This window comes from Cervus canadensis, chromosome 18, assembly GCF_019320065.1.
Source record: "Cervus canadensis isolate Bull #8, Minnesota chromosome 18, ASM1932006v1, whole genome shotgun sequence".
In the NCBI taxonomy this organism is placed as follows: domain Eukaryota; kingdom Metazoa; phylum Chordata; class Mammalia; order Artiodactyla; family Cervidae; genus Cervus; species Cervus canadensis.
In genome coordinates this window covers 38,118,502-38,138,168 of record NC_057403.1, presented here as the reverse complement: position 1 = coordinate 38,138,168, position 19,667 = coordinate 38,118,502, and the positions used below count along the sequence as shown (strand labels likewise).

Sequence of the window (19,667 nt, the reverse complement as noted above, 5' to 3'; positions counted from 1 at the left end):
TGTGTAGAGTCTTCTCTTGTGTTGTTGGAAGAGGGTGTTTGCTATGACCAGTGTGTTCTCTTGGCAAAGCTCTATTACCTTTGCCCTGCTTCATTCTGTACTCCAAGGCCAAATTTGCCTATTACACCTGTTACATCAGGTGTTTCTTGACTTCCTACTTTTGCATTCCAGTCCTCTATAATGAAAAGGGTGTGTGTGGGGGGCAATCAAAAATGAATTCACAGTCAAAGCTACAAAACCCATTCTTGACTAAGAATCAAGAACCAGCAAAAATAACAAATGGGAGGATTAGAACCATTAGAATATGAGATAGTAAAAGAATTGTCTGAAAACAATTTATAATACATTTAAATTATAAAGACATAAATAAAAGCCTGAATAAAAGAATAAGACATTAAGAGGTCAGTATAGACAGATTTTTTAAAAATTACAAGATATAATGTCTAGAACCTGATCATGTGGTTATGGAAATAAACATGTCAATAAATGGGTTAAAAAATATATTAGACAAAAACTGCAGAAGCAATGAGCCTAAGAATGTGGAAAAATTACCCAGAATATATTACTGATGGATAAAGAGAGAAAATATGAAGAGAGAAGTTGAAACATAGAATATGGAATGAGAAAGTCCATCATAAACCTAATAGGAATTCCAGAAGAAGACACACAAGAGAATAGAGAATATTCAAAGTGATAGTAACTGAGAACCCTCCAGATTTAATGAGTGACATCACTAAAAATGGCAGAATAGGAATTTACCTGGCAGTCCAGTGATTAAAACTTTGCACTTCCAATGCAGGGGGTGCAGGTTCAGTCCCCTGAGATCCCGCATGCTGTGCAGCAAAAAAAAAAAAGGACAGAGTAGGAATTCCAAATCTCTGTCCTTCCACTAAAGCAATGATTAGGGGCTCAAAAACTGTCAAAATCAACTTTTTCAGAACTCTGAAATCTAACTAAAGAAAAACAAAATGCTTAATGGAGAAAGAAGTTGTTGAATTTGGTAAAAGAATTTTGTAGCATTATAACTTAACCTGCCTGCCATCCCTCAATCCCCAGCTTGTCAGTGGCCATAATGACCCCCACATTCCGGGCCATATTCCTTGCTAGTGGCAGAGGGAACAATACAAATCTTATTCCCAAAGAATTAAGTGGTATGATTGACCTATCTGGTGGCTCCCTGAAGGACTGGCCAGGGACTTGACTTTGTGTCACCTGCCTCAGAGTTTTCTTAAGGCTGAAGCAGCCTCCTAGATAGCATTTGTTAAAAGCATTTAAAGGCATATGTACTAATCATAGAAACCTGGGGCAAGGTTTTCCAAGAAGTAGACAGATCAGAAGTTTGGAAAGGAGATGCATGGGAGAAATAAGAACTTTGAAAAGCCCCCACCTCTACCAGGTAATCTAGGACAGCACATGCCCAGAAAAAAAACAACAACAACTAAGCTTTCACCTTTGGCTGACCTTTAGGCTCTGCACAAGCAGTAACTAAACCTAAGAGATCTAAACAACTTGGAGAGGTATTGAAGGAGTGCCCTAATATAAAGCCAATTTGCAAAGACTTGTTTGTTTCCAGTATTTAAGGAAATATCCATCAAATAATCTCCTGATTATTAAGTTGATGAAAGACAAAGACGTCAGTGGCCACACAAGAGAAAGAATACAATCTTTTAAAACATAGTTTAGGAAAAAACATTAAACATACAAATGACTTTTAACTCACAACAAACAGCAACAACAAACTCTATAGAGGAGAGGCAATATGGTTTGAGAGTAACTATATTATAATATTCAAAATGCATAGTTTTCAAAGAATTATAAGGCATGCAAAAAAAGTTTGGCCCATTCACAGGATATATATATATATATATATATATATAGAGAGAGAGAGAGAGAGAGAGAGAGTGCTATTGAGGAAACCCAGATATTAGTCTTACTAGACAAAGACTTTAAATGAACTGTCTTTAAAATGCTTACAGAACTAAAGGAAACCAAGAGGACAATCATATAATGTCAGTAAAGAGAAGTTTAAAAAGAAACCAGATAGAAATTCTGGAACTGAAAACTAATATAACTGAAGTGAAAAATTCACTAGAGCTTTTTAAACAGCAGATTTGAACAGGCAGAAGAATGAATCAGTGAACCTGAAGACAGGTCAATTGAAACCATTCAGTTTGAGAAACAGAAAAAAGAATGAAGAAAAAATGAACAGAGTCTAACAGACCCATGGGACACCATCAAGCATACTAACATAGGCAGAGTCCCAAAAGGGGAAGAACGAGAGAAAGACAGAATATTCAAAGAAATAATGCCAAAATCTTTCCAAATTTGGTAAAAGATAGGAATCTATGCATCCAAAAGGAACAAAGTAGAATAAACTCAAAGTGATCCACTCTGAGACACATTATAATCAAACTGTCTAAAGATGAAGACAGGAGAAAGTCTTGAGAGTTATAAGAGAGGAGTAACTCATCTTGTACAGTCCAGTTCAGTCGCTCAGTCGTGTCCGACTCTTTGCAACCCCATGAATCGCAGCACACCAGGCCTCCCTGTCCATCACCAGCTCCCGGAGTTTACTCAAACTCACGCCCATCGAGTCGGTGATGCCATCCAGCCATCTCATCCTCTATCGTCCCCTTTTCTTCCTGCCCCCAATCCCTCCCAGCATCAGGGTCTTTTCCAATGAGTCAACTTTTCACATGAGGTGGCCAAAGTATTGGAGTTTCAGCTTCAGCATCAGTCCTTCCAGTGAACACCCAGGACTGATCTCCTTTAGGATGGACTGGTTGGATCTCCTTGCAGTCCAAGGGACTCTCAAGAGTCTTCTCCAACACCATAGTTCAAAAGCATCTTGTACAAGGGACCCTTAATAAGATTAACAACTAATTTCTCATCAGACACCATGGAGACCTGAGGGAGTGGAATGATGTACTTACAGTCCTTAAGGGGGGGAAGAGAAAAAAAAAAAAACTATCCACCAGAAATTCTATCTTTTAAATTTGCTGTCTGTTATGGGTTGAATTATGTACCCTCCAAATATGGTGATGTCTTAACTCCCAGTTCCTGTGAATATGACCTTATTTGGAAATAAGGTCCTTACCGATGGTCAAATAAAGATGAGGTTATCAGAGTGGACCCTAATCCAATATGACTAGTGTCTTTGTAAAAGGGAGGAACTTGGAAGCAGAGACAGATAAAAACAGAAAGAAGACAACGTGAAGAGACACAGGAAGAAGATAGGAAGACAAGACAAGAAAAGGAATGCCTCAAGCTACAAGAAGCTAGAAGAGAAGCCCAAGACAGATCATTACGTAGCATCTTTAGAGGAAGCAGGGCCCTGCATACTTCTCTATTTCAGACTTCTGGCCTCCACAACTGAAACATTAAATTTATGTTGTTCTAATCCATGCAGGTAGTAGTACTTTGTTTTCACAACCTCAAGAAATGAATACAATAACCTTCAAATTTGAAGTTGCCCTTCAAAAATTACCATTCAGAAATGAAGGAGAACCTTTAAAAAATAAATTAAGAAAAATGAGGGAGAAATTATGATATTCCCACATAAACAAAAATTGATGGAATTTGCTGCTGGTATACCTGCTACAAGAAATGCTTCAGGCTAAAATGAAAGGACATTAGACAATAATTTGAAGCCATAAAATAAATAACACCAGTAAAGGTAACTACATAGGTAAATATAAAAGCCAGTATTTTTGTATTTTTGGTTTGTAACTCTTCTTTCTTTTCTGATATGATTTGAAAGACAAATGCATAAAACAACCATTTAAATCTATGTTAATGGACCACAATGTATAAAGATACAATTTGTGACAATAATAATTTCTGTGTACTACTGAAGCTCAGCTGGTATCAATACAAATGAAACTGTTATAAATTTAAGATACCAATAATAATCCCAAGGTGACCACTAAGGAATTAACTAAAATATATAGACAGGAAATAAGAGAATAAAATTGGCACATTTCAAAAAATTAAATACAAAAGAAAGCAATAATGGAGACATTGAGGAACAAAGAAATATGAAATATAGAGAATAAATAGCAAAATTATAGAAATAAGTCATCAGTAATTACTTTAAGTGTTCATGGATTAAACTCTTCAATTAAAAAGTAAAGATTATCAGAATAGATTATATTTTTAAAAAAACGTAATTCTACTATATGAGAATCACAAGAGAATTCCTTTAAATCCAAAGATACAAATAGGTTGAAAGTGAAAATGGAAAAAGATACTCCATGAAAAGAGTAACCAAAAAAGAACTGAGTGGCATATTAATATTAGATTTAATGAGAGACATGAATTCTCAAAGAGGGACCAAGAAGAATAAATAAAGCCATACCTAGACATGTCATAGAGGCATAGCTGATCATCAGAGGCAAAGGAAAATAAAATCAAACCAACAGAAAAGACAATTTACCTTAAAAAAGAAAGCTCAAACTATTAGACTAACTTTATATTTTTCAACAGCAACAAAAGTGATGACCAAAAAACAATGGAATAATTTCTTTAAGAGACTGAGGTGGAAAGGGTAAAAGACGCAATTAGAATGAGGAAAAAATGTTTCCCTTTCATTGACCTTCACTGAAGGAACTAGTAAAAGACTTCAGGAAGAATGAAATTAAACCCAAAAGAAATGTTTGCGCTGTAAAAAAGGAACAGTAAACAAAGAACCTAGTGAGCTTGTAGATTGACTTTAAACATTATGACCGAGGTTGCTTGGTTTTTAAAAACTTATTAATAGCTTTATTGGAGAGAACAGTAAAACAAGGTGGAACTAAAGTAGCAGCAACACAGTAACATGTAAGTCTATAGTGGTGGTATGTGATTAGAAATGAAAGTCCTTTATTGGGAGTAGGGGTAGATTTGGTAATAATATTAACATTAATATATTAAAAACATAATATTATTTTGCTAAAGAATAGAATTCCAGGATATGTGTGTGTGTGTGTGTGTGTGTGTGTTGTTAAGTCACTTCAGTAGTGTCTGACTCTTTGCAACCCCATGGACTGTAGCCTTCCAGGTTCCTCTGTCCATGGGATTTCCCAGGCAAGAATACTGCAGTGGATAGCCATTCCCTTCTCCAGGGGATTTTCCCTGACTCAGGGAGAGAACCTGGGTCTCCTACACTACAGGTCAGATTCTTTACCATTTGAGCCACCAGGGAAGCTGCAGAATTCCAGGATATATAACATCCAACCTGTTGAAAAGAAAGGGTGAAAAGAGAATCAAGGGAAATGACTCAATAGAAGGTAAAAGGGGGGAAATAAAAAGGAATGTGTGTTATATGTTAAAGAGAAAAAAATATAATGGTGGACATGCATCCAAATATATCATAAATGATGGCAAATATAAATGGACTATATCATTCATTTAAAAGAGAAAGGACTCTAAGAATAGTTTTTTAAAATCCAACAATGTACAAGGCATGTGGAAAAAGGTTGCAAGTGATAGAAAAAAAATTAGAGGAAAATACTAACTAAAAAAAAGCTAACATAACTTTACCATCATATTAAACAAATTTTATGTTTTAAAAACTAAGTATGTAAAGAGGATCACTACATATAGCAATTCTGAACTTGTATGCACCTAACAATGCCTGTGTGCTCACTCAGTCATGTCTGACTCTTTGTGACCCTATGGACTGTAAGCCTGCCAGACTCCTCTGTCCATGGGATTCTTCTGGCAAGAATACTGGAGGAGGTTGCCATTTCCTCCTCCAGGGGATCTTTCCAACTCAGGGATCAAACCTACCATCTTTTGCATTGTCTTCTGCATTGAGACATTGTCTTCTGTCTTTAGCAGTGAGCCACTGGGAAAGCCCATATACCTAACAATATAGCTACCTAAATATAAAAGGCAAAAATGAACTTAATTATAACCATAGTGGGAGATTTTAACATGTCTCCTTCAGTAATTGATAGCTTGATCCACTGCTATATATATCAATAGAACACATAGAACCCTACACCCCAGAGTAACAGGCTACACATTCTTTTCAAGTGTACTTGGAACAATCACAAAAGTTATCCTCAATGACACCACAATGCAAAAATAAACAAATAACAAGGAACTGATATGATATAGACCACATTCTCTAACTTCAATGCAATATAATTAGAAATAAATCAGTAAAATTTAAATCTTTATGTATTTGGGGAAAATTTAATGGTTTTCCCCAAACACATGGGGATTTAGTTACATGTAACAGGTAAATTTGGCCTTGGAGTACAGAATGAAGCAGGGTAAAGGCTAATAGAGTTTTGCCAAGAGAACACACTGGTCATAGCAAACACCCTCTTCCAACAACACAAGAGAAGACTCTACACATGGACATCACCAGATGGTCAACACTGAAATCAGATTGATTATATTCTTTGCAGCCAAAGATGGAGAAGCTCTTACAGTCAGCAAAAACAAGGCTGGGAGCTGACTGTGGCTCAGATCATGAACTCCTCATTGCCAAATTCAGACTTAAATTGAAGAAAGTAGGGAAAACCACTAGACCATTCAGGTATGACCTAGATCAAATCCCTTACAATTATACAGTGGAAGTGAGAAATAGATTTAAGGGACTAGATCTGATAGACAAAGTGCCTGAAGAACTATGGGCGGAGGTTCATGACATTGTACAGGAGACAGGGATCAAGACCATCCCCATGGAAAAGAAATGCAAAAAAGCAAAATGGCTCTCTGAGGAGGCCTTACAAATAGCTGTGAAAAGAAGAGAAGTGAAAAGCAAAGGAGAAAAGGAAAGATATACCCATTTGAATGCAGAGTTCCAGAGAACAGCAAGGAGAGATAAGAAAGCCTTCCTCAGTGATCAGTGCAAAGAAATAGAGGAAAACAACAGAATGGGAAAGACTAGAGATCTCTTCAAGAAAATTAGAGATACCAAGGGAACATTTCATGCAAAGTTGGGTTTGATAAAGGACAGAAATGGTATGGACCTAAGAGAAGCAGAAGATAGTAAGAAGAGGTGGCAGGAATACACAGAAGAACTATACAAAAAAGATCTTCACGACCCAGATAATCACGATGGTGTGAGCACTCACCTTGAGCCAGACATCCTGGAATGTGAAGTCAAGTGGGCCTTAGAAAGCATCACTATGAACAAAGCTAGTGGAGGCGATGGAATTCCAGTTGAGCTATTTCAAGTCCTGAAAGATGATGTCATGAAAGTGCTGCACTCAATATGCCAGCAAATTTGGAAAACTCAGCAGTGGCCACAGGACTGGAAAAGGTCAGTTTTCATTCCAATCCCAAGGAAAGGCAATGCCAAAGAATGCTCAAACTACCACACAATTGCACTCAACTCACATGCTAGTAAAGTAATGCTCAAAATTCTCCAAGCCAGGCTTCACCAATACGTGAACCGTGAACTTCCAGATGTTCAAGCTGGTTTTAGAAAAGGCAGAGGAGCCAGAGATCAAATTGCCAACATCCACTGGATCATCAAAAGAGCAAGAGAGTTCCAGAAAAACATCTATTTCTGCTTTATTGACTATGCCAAAGCCTTTGACTGTGTGGATCACAACAAACTGTGGAAAATTCTGAAAGAGATGGGAATACCAGACCACCTGACCTGCCTCCTGAGAAATCTGTATGCAGGTCAGGAACCAACAGTTAGAACTGGACATGGAACAACAGACTGGTTCCAAATAGGAGAAGGAGTACGTCAAGGCTGTATATTGTCACCCTGCTTATTTAGCTTATATGCAGAGTACATCATGAGAAACGCTGGGCTGGAGGAAGCACAAGCTGGACTCAAGATTGCCGGGAGAAATATCAATAACCTCAGGTATGCAGATGACACCACCCTTATGGCAGAAAGTGAAGAAGAACTAAAGAGCCTCTTGATAAAAGTGAAAGAGGAGAGTGAAAAAGTTGGCTTAAAGCTCCACATTCAGAAAACTAAGATCATGGCATCTGGTCCCATCACTTCATGGCAAATAGATGTGGAAACAGTGGCAGATCTTTATTTTGGGGGGCTCCAAAATCACTGCAGATGGTGATTGCAGCCATGAATTTAAAAGATGCTTACTCCTTGGAAGGAAAGTTATGACCAACCTAGACAGCATTAAAAAGCAGAGACACTACTTTGCCAACACAGGTCCGTCTAGTCAAGGCTATGGTTTTTCCAGTGGTCATGTATGGATGTAAGAGTTGGACTATAAAGAAAGCTGAGCACCGAAGAATTAATGCTTTGAACTGTGGTGTTGGAGAAGACTCTTGAGAGTCCCTTGGACTGCAAGGAGATCCAACCAGTCCATCCTAAAGGAGATTAGTCCTGGGTGCTCATTGAAAGGACTGATGTTGAAGCTGAAACTCCAATACTTTGGCCACCTCATGCGAAGAGTTGACTCATAGAAAAGAGTCATTGGCTAGATGGCATCACCGACTCGATGGGCTGAGTTGGAGTAAACTCTGGGAGTTGGTGATAGGGAGGCCTGGCGTGCTGTGATTCATGGGGTTGCAAAGCCGGACACAACTGATCAACTGATCTGAACTGCGTATTAGCAAATACTATCTGTGGAACGCAGTTAAGCAGTCCAAATTCAAGTCTATATACTGAGAAAAGAACAATGAAAATTAACAATCACATATCTATATCAAGAAGGTGAGAAAATAAGACAAACCAAAAAAGAATTTTGAAGTCAGTGTCAAAGAGCTACAATTAATGAAATAGGAAACAAAGGTCCATAGTGAGGACTAATAAAACCGAAATCTAATTCTTTGAAAAGACTAATAAGGGAGATAAACCATAAACCTCAAGAAAAAATGAGGACAAGGAAAAATATTAGTATAAAGAAGAGGTTTTAAAGATCATAGGGAAAATATGAACTTTTATGCAAATAAATTGGAATATAGAGTTAATTTCTCAGAAAAATATATGATGTATGTGTTGCAGGAAGGGGGACCCCTTCCAGGGCCTGAAACTGGGCTCTTGTCTAACACTCAGAAATGAATTGTCCGAGGAGACACATGTGCTGACAAAGCAAGAGATTTTATTGGGAAGGGCACCCGGGTGGAGAGCAGGAGGGTGAGGGAACCCAGGAGAACTGGCTCACAGTCTCAGGTTTTATGGTTATGGGATTAGTTTCCGGGTGGTCTTTGGCCAATCATTTTAATTCAGAGTCTTTCCTGGTGGCACACGCATCGCTCAGCCAAGATGGATGCTAGCGAGAGGGATTCTGGGAAGTGGACGGACACGCAGTGTCTCCTTTTGACCTTTTTCGAACTCTTCCGGTTGGTGGTGGCTTATCAGTTCCGTATTTCTTATCAGGATCTCCTGTCATAAAACAACTCATGCAAATGGTTACTATGGTGCCTGGCCAGGGTGGGCGGTTTCAATCAGTGTGCTTCCCCTAACATATGTGGTGGTCCAGGCGCGGGTTGGAAAAGAATTTCCAGACATGAGACAGAGTGAGAGGGAAATAAAATTTATTAGAGTGGGAGATGCTGTTAGAACAGTGGGCCAGCTCAAGGGAGAACTGACATTGAACAGGGATCCTTAGTCCACTTTTATACCCAGGGTACAAGGAGTGGGATAGGGGTCTTGCAGGTCATTTGCTGATTGGATGAGGCCCGTATACTGGGTGGAGTAAGAGTAAGGTAAATACCTTCTCCCTGTGTGGGGTAAGAGGGGAGACAGGTTATACTGCTCAGGAGGACCTGAAATCCGTTAATAGTTACAACATGGGGGAGGGAAGGACAATAAGGGTCTGGTTTGTCCCTTCCTGCATTCCAAGACCCTGCTTGGTTTTAGATAAAACCAAGCAGATGCTCTTTAGTCGTTGGGTCACCACAGTGTACAAAATGGACTCAAAAAGAAATAGAAAAATAGGTTATAAAGCAATTCATCCATGTTTTCATCTGGCACTTATTTCATTTCTTACATTTAAATCTTTTGATTTATGTGGAATCGTTTGGTAGATGGTGGGAACCATGGCTCCAGCTTGGTATCCTGATGGCTCTCCAACTATTTCACCCTGTCACTCAGTTTATTCATTTATTGAACAGTACAACTTCCCCCCCTGCTGATTTGAAATGGCATTTTTGTTAAATGCTAAAATCCCATATGAGGGACTTCTTTGGTGGTCCAGTGGTTAAGAATCCATGCTTCAAAAAAAAAAAAAAAAAAGAATCCATGCTTCCACTGCAGGGGGCATGGTTTTGATCTTTGGTCAGAGAACTAAGATCCTGTATGCCACATGCAGCTAAAAAAAATTTTTTTTTTAATCCCACATGCAGTTAATTTCTAGACTTCATATTCAGCTCCACTGGTCTGTGCCTTTTTTCTCCTTAAAAAATGGGGGATGGGGTAGGTTTATAATATATTGTACCATCTGGTAAGGCTTTGATCTTAAAACCAGACATGATAAAGAAAGTAAACTATAAGCCTATATTATTTTAGTATAGCAATAAAAATTCTCTATAAAACACTAGCAAACTAAGTCAAGCAATACATAAGCAAGTAGTGCATCATGACATCATGATCAAGCAGGGCATCTGCCAGGAATATAAAGGTGGTCTCATCTCAAAGTTCTGTTAACATAATTCACCATCTTTTATTTAAAGGAGAAAACCATTTAATCATCTCATAAGCTGCAGAAAAATTATTTAATAATATTCAACACTACTTTTTGAAAGCCTCTTAGCAAACCAGGAAAAAGGGGAACTTCCTTAACTTAATAATATATACCTACCCAAGCCTAAAATGAACGTTATATTTCATGGTAAAACATTAAAGGCATTTCCTTAGAGATGCCTACTGTCCCCACTTCTATTCAACATTGTGCTGAAGATCTTTTTTTTTTAAGATCTTGGTACAATATGACAAGAAAAACAAATGGTATATGGATTGGGAAGAAGAAAAAAACTAGCCTTACTCACTGATAATATGATTCTCTACACTGAAAATCCAAGAGACTCAAATTACTAGAACTGATTTAATTCCACAAGGTAATCAGAAACAAATAGTATCCCTGAATGCCAGCAACAAATAATGAGAAAATGTGGCTTTTCAAAGAAACCATTTAAAGCCGCAACAGAAACTCTGGGTGTCTGAGAATTAACCCGTTCAAAGGCTATAAAACTTCATGTGGAGATAACAACATTTTGTTAATGGACATAAAAAAAATCTAAGTAAAAGAAGAAATATACCACAGTCACAGATGTGAAGAGTTACTATCATAAAGATGTTAATTTCATTCCAAAGCAGTGTCCACATTAAATGAAATTTCAACCTAACAGAGGTTGTTTGTGGAACTTTGCAAGATGATTCTAAAATTCTTATGGAAGAATAAAAAGAATTACAAGGATGGGCCCACCCAAGGAGATATTGGAGTAAAGCTTTGGTACTAGCTCAGGGGTTGACAAAAAGACTAACTGAATTGTAATGGACTGAATGTATGTGTACCCCCAAAATTCTAATGCTGAAATCCTAATCCCCAGTGTGCCTTTACTTGTAGATGGGGCCTTCAGAGTGGTAATTAAGATTAAATGAGGGGCTTCCCTGGTGGCTCAGTGGTAAAGAATCTGCCTGCCAATACAGGAGACACAGGTTTGATCCCTAGTCTGGGAAGAGCCCATATGCCGCGGAGCAACTAAACCTGTGCACAACTATTGAGCTTGTACTCTAGAGCCCACGAGCCAGACTACGGAGTCCATGTGCTGCAACTGCTGAAGCCCACGTGCCCTAGAGCCTGTGCTCCGCAACAAGAGAAGCCACCACAATGAAAGCCCACGCATCACAACTATGGAGAGTAGCCCCCACTCACTGTGACTAGACAAGAGCCCACACAGCAATGAAGACTCAGCAGAGCCAAAAATAAATGTATAAAACTATTTTTAAAAAATAGGTTAAATGAAATCCTAAGCATGGAGTCCTGATCTGATAGGATTAGTGTCCGTATAAGAAAAGATAACCAAGACCTTGTTCTCTTTCCTTCCTCTCCTCTGCCCTCTCCCCTCTTCCTCTCCACCCCCACCTTGCCCACCACGGAAAGGCCATCTGAGAAAATGGTGAAAAGGCAGCTGTCTGCAAACCAGGAAGAGTCCTCACCAGAAACTGACTTTGCTAGCACTTTGATCATAGACTTCTAGCCTCTGGGACCTGTAGGAAAATAAAGGTCTGATGCTTAAGCCACCCAGTCTATGGCGTTTTGTTATATGGCAACATGAGCACACTAATACAGGTAGTAAAAAGAGAGAGCCCAGAAATAGACCTATATACATATGGCAACTTGGCGTGTGACACAGGTGGCATAACACAGCTGAATGGAGTATTGAATAATTGTTCATTCTTGCCTGGGAAATCCCATGGACAGAGGAGCCTGGCAGGCTACAGTCCACGGGATCACAAAGAGTTGGACACAACATGACTGAGCACACACGCACTTGGGACCATGAGAAAAAGAGAAAAACCATGTATATCATTAAAGTTAAAACTTTTACAAAAGAAGACATCATGAAAATTTTAAAATAAGCCCATAGAAAAATGGGGCAAGGGATATGAATAGACAGGAAACCCCAATGTCTAAAACATGTTTTTTAAAATGCTTCATTAGCAACCAGTGATCTGAAAGGTAAAACAATGAGGTACCATTTCAACTCATCAGATGGGCAAAGAAAAATAAGACTGGTAATCCTAGGCCTTGGCAAGGACATGGGAAACAGGAGCCCCTATACATTTGTGGGCATAAGTGAACACTGACACAGGTCCTTTAGACAAAGGCTTGACAGCACCTCAACAAGGAAAAAATGTTCATCAGAGGCACAGACAAAAGTGTTCACTGCAGACACATTTGGCAATAATAATTTCCTAAAAGGCAGAAGTACCCTAATGTCTCTAGTTTGGTTTATTCATGCATCAGCTAAAATTAATAAATTCAGTCTCATTCATCTCAATCTAATCTATTTCTCAAGATGGGTAAATCTCAAAAACTGTTAAGTTTAAAAAGCACATGTTATAAGATACACTTTTTATTGAAATTTGAAACACAAAATAGTATATATTATTTATGAATATATAATATCATGGTAATCCAAGTCTATGCCCAACCAGTAATGCTGAAGAAGCTGAACGGTTCTATGAAGACCTATAAGACCTTTTAGAACTAACACCCAAAAAGGATATCCTTTTCATTATAGGGGACTGGAATGCAAAAGTAGGAAGTCAAGAAATACCTGGAGTAACAGGCAAATTTAGCCTTGGAGTACAGAATGAAGCAGGGCAAAAGTAATAGAGTTTTGCCAAGAGAATGCCCTGGTCATAGCAAACACCCTCTTCCAACAACACAAGAGAAGACTCTACACATGGACATCACCAGATGGTCAACACTGAAATCAGATTGATTATATTCTTTGCAGCCAAAGATGGAGAAGCTCTATATACTCAACAAAAACAAGACTGGGAGCTGACTGTGGCTGAGATCATTAACTCCTTATTGTCAAATTCAGACTTAAATTGAAAAAAGTAGGGAAAATGACTAGACCATTCAGGTATGACCTAGATCAAATCCCTTACAATTATACAGTGGAAGTGAGAAATAGATTTAAGGGACTAGATCTGATAGACAAAGTGCCTGAAGAACTATGGGCGGAGGTTCATGACATTGTACAGGAGACAGGGATCAAGACCATCCCCATGGAAAAGAAATGCAAAAAAGCAAAATGGCTCTCTGAGGAGGCCTTACAAATAGCTGTGAAAAGAAGAGAAGTGAAAAGCAAAGGAGAAAAGGAAAGATATACCCATTTGAATGCAGAGTTCCAGAGAAAAGCAAGGAGAGATAAGAAAGCCTTCCTCAGTGATCAGTGCAAAGAAATAGAGGAAAACAACAGAATGGGAAAGACTAGAGATCTCTTCAAGAAAATTAGAGATACCAAGGGAACATTTCATGCAAAGTTGGGTTTGATAAAGGACAGAAATGGTATGGACCTAAGAGAAGCAGAAGATATTAAGAAGAGGTGGCAGGAATACACAGAAGAACTATACAAAAAAGATATTCATGACCCAGATAATCACGATGGTGTGAGCACTCACCTTGAGCCAGACATCCTGGAATGTGAAGTCAAGTGGGCCTTAGAAAGCATCACTATGAACAAAGCTAGTGGAGGCGATGGAATTCCAGTTGAGCTATTTCAAGTCCTGAAAGATGATGCTGTGAAAGTGCTGCACTCAATATGCCAGCAAATTTGGAAAACTCAGCAATAGCCACAGGACTGGAAAAGGTCAGTTTTCATTCCAATCCCAAGGAAAGGCAATGCCAAAGAATGCTCAAACTACCACACAATTGCACTCATCTCACACGCTAGTAAAGTAATGCTCAAAATTCTCCAAGCCAGGCTTCACCAATACATGAACTGTGAACTTCCAGATGTTCAAGCTGGATTTAGAAAAGGCAGAGGAGCCAGAGATCAAATTGCCAACATCTGCTGGATCATCAAAAAAGCAAGCGACTTCCAGGAAAACATCTATTTCTGCTTTATTGACTGTGCCAAAGCCTTTGACTGTGTGGATCACAACAAACTGTGAAAAATTCTGAAAGAGATGGGAATACCAGACGACCTGACCTGCCTCTTGAGAAATCTGTGTGCAAGTGAGGAACCAACAGTTAGAACTGGACATGGATCAACAGACTGGTTCCAAATAGGAAAAGGAGTACGTCAAGGCTGTATATTGTCACCCTGCTTATTTAACTTGTATGCAGAATACATCATGCAAAATGCCAGCCTGGATGAAGGACAAGCTGGAATCAAGATTGCCGGGAGAAATATCAATAACCTCAGGTATGCAGATGACACCACCCTTATGGCAGAAAGTGAAGAAGAACTAAAGAGCCTCTTGAAAAAAGTGAAAGAGGAGAGTGAAAAAGTTGGCTTAAAGCTCAACATTCAGAAAACTAAGATCATGGCATCTGGTCCCATCACTTCATGGCAAATATATGGGGAAACAGGGGCAGAACTTTATTGTCTTGGGCTCTAAAATCATTGCAGGTGGTGACTGCAACCATGAAATTAAAAGACGCTTACTCCTTGGAAGGAAAGTTATGACCAACCTAGACAGCATTTTAAAAAGCAGAGACATTACTTTGCCAACAAAGGTCCGCCTAGTCAAGGCTATGGTTTTTCCAGTGGTCATGTATGGATGTGAGAGTTGGACTATAAAGAAAGGTGCGTGCTGAAGAATTGATGCTTTTGAACTGTGGTGTTGGAGAAGACTCTTGAGAGTCCCTTGGACTGCAAGGAGATCCAACCAGTCCATCCTAAAGGAAATCAGTCCTGAGTGTTCATTGGAAGGACTGATGTTGAAGCTGAAACTCCAGTACTTTGGCCACCTGATGCGAAGAGCTGACTCATTTGAAAACACCCTGATGCTGGGAATGATTGAAGGTGGGAGGAGAATGGGATGACAGAGGATGAGATGGTTGGATGGCATCACCAATTCAATGGACATGAGTTTGGGTAAACTCCATGAGTTGGTAATGGACAGGGAGGCCTGGTGTGCTGCAGTCCATGGGGTGGCAAAAAGTCAGACACGACTGAGCGACTGAACTGAACCAAAATAAGAGGAAAATACTGCTATACATCTGGGAAGACTACCTGTAGACTTGGAAGTCATGCAAAAGGCAGGGAGAGGTATGGAATGGTGAAACTGGCTCATCCCACAAAGCTTTTTTGTTTAGCGTTTGTTTTTTTCTTTTTGTTTTGAGGGCCATGAGGCAAATACTGCAAGACATTAACATCTATTTAATCTCAGTGGTTCATGGCTGGTGGAGGTGGCAGTAGGGTTGGGCTCTTCTATAATTTTCTGTATGTTTGAAATGTATTAAAATCCAAAACACTGAAAAAAAAAAAAATCCAAAACACTGAAGAGGAAAAGAAAAGGCCTGAGACAAGGTGGCCAGGGAAGGACAACCCACAGAAAATGGCATCAGAGAAATCAAGGGGAAAGATGGCATTGCCCAACTCTGCAGGGTCAGCCACTGCCCACAGGGTTAAGAGGATGCACAAGCTCTGGGCCCCAGGAGTGATGGGGGAGAAAGCCAACTTACTGTAGCCCTGGTTTGGCCAACTCTGACTTAAGTCTGGCTGTGCCAGGGAGCCACAGTGGGTGGTACTTGAGGGGAAGACAGCATAGGAGGCAGCCCTTTTGCCCAATCTGGGAACATCTGGACCTTGTCAGTATAGGGTCAGGGAAACAGATATGAAGCAAGGGCAGGACTGCAGCCACAAGGGATGGGAAGGAGGGTGGATGATGAAGAAGTGATGTGGCCTTACAAAGGCTCAGGGGAGGAGTGGGCAGAGGGTGAAGATGCCACTGCCAGGCTTCCAGCTGAAGTACCAGACTCCAACAGAACCTCCTGTGAGCAATGCAGCCCACCCTGGATTCAGAAAGAGGCACTGGCCCCAAGAGTAGAAAGACGTTGGGTGTTGCAAATTTATTTAAGTGAGCACTGGAAGTGGGGAGAAGCATAGCTAAAAACATAGCCACCAAATGTGCGATTTCACAGGATAGTAGCCAAGGCAGCCCATAACGGCAGATGAGCATCCCGGACTTTGCGTCTCAACTCAGAGTCCAGCTGTTGAACTACAGATATGTCCCCCTAACCCTCTATACATTCAGCTTCCTATGTACCTTCCTATATCATCTGACCCTGGTGGCTCAGGTAGTAAAGACTCTGCCTGCAATGCAAGAGACCATCTACAATGCAGGGGATGATATAGGTTTGATCCCTGGGTCAGGAAGATCCCCTGGAGGAGGGCATGGCAATCCACTGTAGTATTCTTGCCTGGGAAATCCCATGGACAGAGGAGCCTGGTGGCGACTAACACACACACACATTTTAGATGAGGCAGAAGTTCGGAAACCATTCCCTTTGGCAGAAGCTCGGCCATTTTTAAAACCATTCCCTTTGGCGGAAGCTAGACCAGCAAGTGTTGAAGGGGCCTCAGCCCTGTTGAGAGCTGACTTATCTCTCCCATGCTTTCAGGATCTTCTCAACGACCTGTTTGCCTGTGGTTTCCTCGTGGGGGCCGCGATCTTTGCTATCAGAAGTCGGCAAACAGTGCCACTGAACTACGTTGCCGCTGTGGTGAGTCTTGCACATTGGGCTATTTATTTGCTCAGAAATCAGCACTTTGGGAGACCAGTTATTTTCCCCGAAGGAAAAGACCCTGTTTTCACAAAGTTTTGCCATCCAAGCAAAGTTTGAAAGTAAAGTTGGTGTTTCTCGTGGAAAAGCCATTTAAATAAAGATGATGTCCAGGGAGCCCACCTAGCTAATGGTTTCCTCTTCAAAGCGGCCTGCGGACCCCCAGAGCAAAGGGCCCCACCCTAGCCGGGTCTGCAGAGAAAAAGAAAATGCGCTGAGGTGACAGACAGAAGGGATGGGGCTCAGCTAAGGAAGCTCAGGCCGGTGGTGGGGGGTCGGGGCGGGGGCAAAGCGGAAGTCTCTCTGGGATCTGGCAGCTTGAGGGTTAAGCTGCAGCGACTGATCATGGAAGCCAGGAAGGAACTCTGACATTTGGAAGGGAAAGCCCCCAAGTTAACGAGGATTCTTTTGTTTCCCAGGTCTTTATAGGTGTGGCCGCCCTTTTTGCTTTAGTCGACGTTTGTCTTCAAAGAAAACACTTCAAAGGCAAGAGGGTCAAAAGGAATGTGCTGGTTCCTCCACCAAAGGAGGTTGAAAAGCCACAGCCTCCAGAAAAAGCAGGGGAAGGAGGAAAACAGGAAGGAAAAAAATCAAAGGAAACCAAGGCAAAGGCAGATGCCAAGGGGAAGGCGGACGCAGACAAGGGCAAGGCGAAGGGAGGCAAGAAGTGAGGCGGCGGCGCACAGGTCACAGGCGGCCGGCGTCTCACCACAGAGCACGCTTCCTCTGTCTGCCCTGTCTTCTCTCTAGAATGGGCTTCTTTTCCATTTCAACCACCATCTCTGATTAGAAAAGAAATTTCTTCTTAAATGGATTTTGAAAACCTTAAAGTTGACGTGAAGGTTATTTTGTTCATTCAACAGGAGTAGCCAAAAGTTTTGGTATGGAGGGCAAGGCTGGAGGGGGGCCCAGGGGATTTGGGGGACCAGAAGTGTGGGTGACACCCACTGTCCACACGGCCAGCCAGAGTGGCCAAAGGAAAAACAGAGACTGGATAACAAAAGGCTGCAGTTTGTTCACAGTGACCTTTTCATGTCACATTTTTATAAATTTCAGGAACAAGGAAAAACAGAATCAACTCTGCAGGGTCCCTGCCCAGAGAGGAAGTAGAAAGCAAGAGGCATTGGCAGAAAGCGGTTAAAACCTCTGGAGGTGGTTCTTGCTTTCCCTGTGTCAAAATATTGTCAGGCACATGAGATGGTAAAGCAACTATCCTCAAATTAAAAATAGATTATCAGGAAATCCAGACCAAAAGAAAAATAAGACTGTCAAGGGCAATATAAAAATAACCTGATTTTTTAGGACTTGAAAATATAACTAAAGCGCAAGTGCCTGGAAGGAGTTGAAAATGGCAGAGAAGGACCCTGAGCTCATCTCCCACTAAGAATACATCAAACACACATCTACAGGTGGAGCCGTCCTCACTGAAAACAAGCTGGAGACTGGCAAAAAAGATTCGATCCACACAGTGTTGGCTAGAAGGGAATAGAAGCAATGAGGTCAGGACCCATACTCCTGGGAGGAGACACAGAAGAGGGAGGAGAGTTACATGGGCTCAGAGATTCTCCTTGAGGAATGAGCAGTTCAAACCATATATGGAGACACCCCAACCCTGGGGTCTGATACCAGGAATCTCTATTGTTGTTCAGTTGCTCAGTCGTGTCTGACTCTTTGTGACCGTGTGGACTGCAGCATGCCAGGCTTCCCTGTCCTTCACCATCTCCTGGAGTTTGCTCAAATGTACGTCCATTGAATTGGTGATGCCATCCAACCACCTCATCGTCTGTCGCCCCCTTCTCCTCCTACCCTCAACCTTTCCCAGCATCGGGTCTTTTCCAGTGAGTTGGCTCTTCACATCAGGTGGCCAAAATATTGGAACTTCAGCTTCAACATCAGTCCTTCCAATGAGTATTCAGGGTTGATTTCCTTTAGGATTGACTGGGAGTCTCCAGAGCAGGTTTGAAAACTACTGAGACAAACAGGAATTCTAAGTAAGGGCTTCCCAGGCGGCTCAGTGGTAAAGAATCCGCCTGCGATGCGGGAGACCTGGGTTAAATCCCTGAGTTGGGAAGATCCCCTGGAGGAGGGCATGGTAACCCACTCCAATATTCTTGCCTGGAGAATCCCATGGACAGAGGAACCTGGCAGGCTACAGTCCATGGGGCCACAAAGAGTCACACAGGACTGAAGCGGCTGAACACACACACACACGCGTGAGAAACCTAGACCACACTGGTGAAGAGCGCGCATGTGCTCGCTTACTCCCAGGAACAAGGCGGAGGAAGTAGAGTGAAACTGCCCAGAGCTCTAGCTGGTTCCCCACAACTACCCTTGCGTGTGCCCCCACCCACGATGAGCCCCTGCTCCTGCCCCTCTTGCTTCAACACTCCTCCCCTCTAGGGAGAAGGTGTCAATACTGGGATGGGAGAGAGTGTACCCTTAGAGGGAACCTGAGCTTCAGGGCTTCTGCTCTGCTGCCTTGGGACCCTCTCC

General features: G+C 41.2%; 1 protein-coding gene across 2 annotated transcripts in view; it reads left to right on the top strand.

Moving 5' to 3' along the window:
* Window positions 1-18,004, top strand: part of CMTM2 (CKLF like MARVEL transmembrane domain containing 2) — a 22,376-nt gene extending 4,372 nt beyond the window's left edge. For both annotated transcript variants that reach the window (XM_043436564.1, XM_043436563.1), the window contains 2 exons: window positions 17,013-17,114; window positions 17,594-18,004. In XM_043436564.1, the coding sequence (XP_043292499.1) occupies window positions 17,013-17,114; window positions 17,594-17,845 (354 nt within the window). In that variant the 3' untranslated portion in view covers window positions 17,846-18,004. The remainder of the gene's footprint in view (window positions 1-17,012; window positions 17,115-17,593) is intronic.
* Window positions 18,005-19,667: the final 1,663 nt, after the last annotated feature.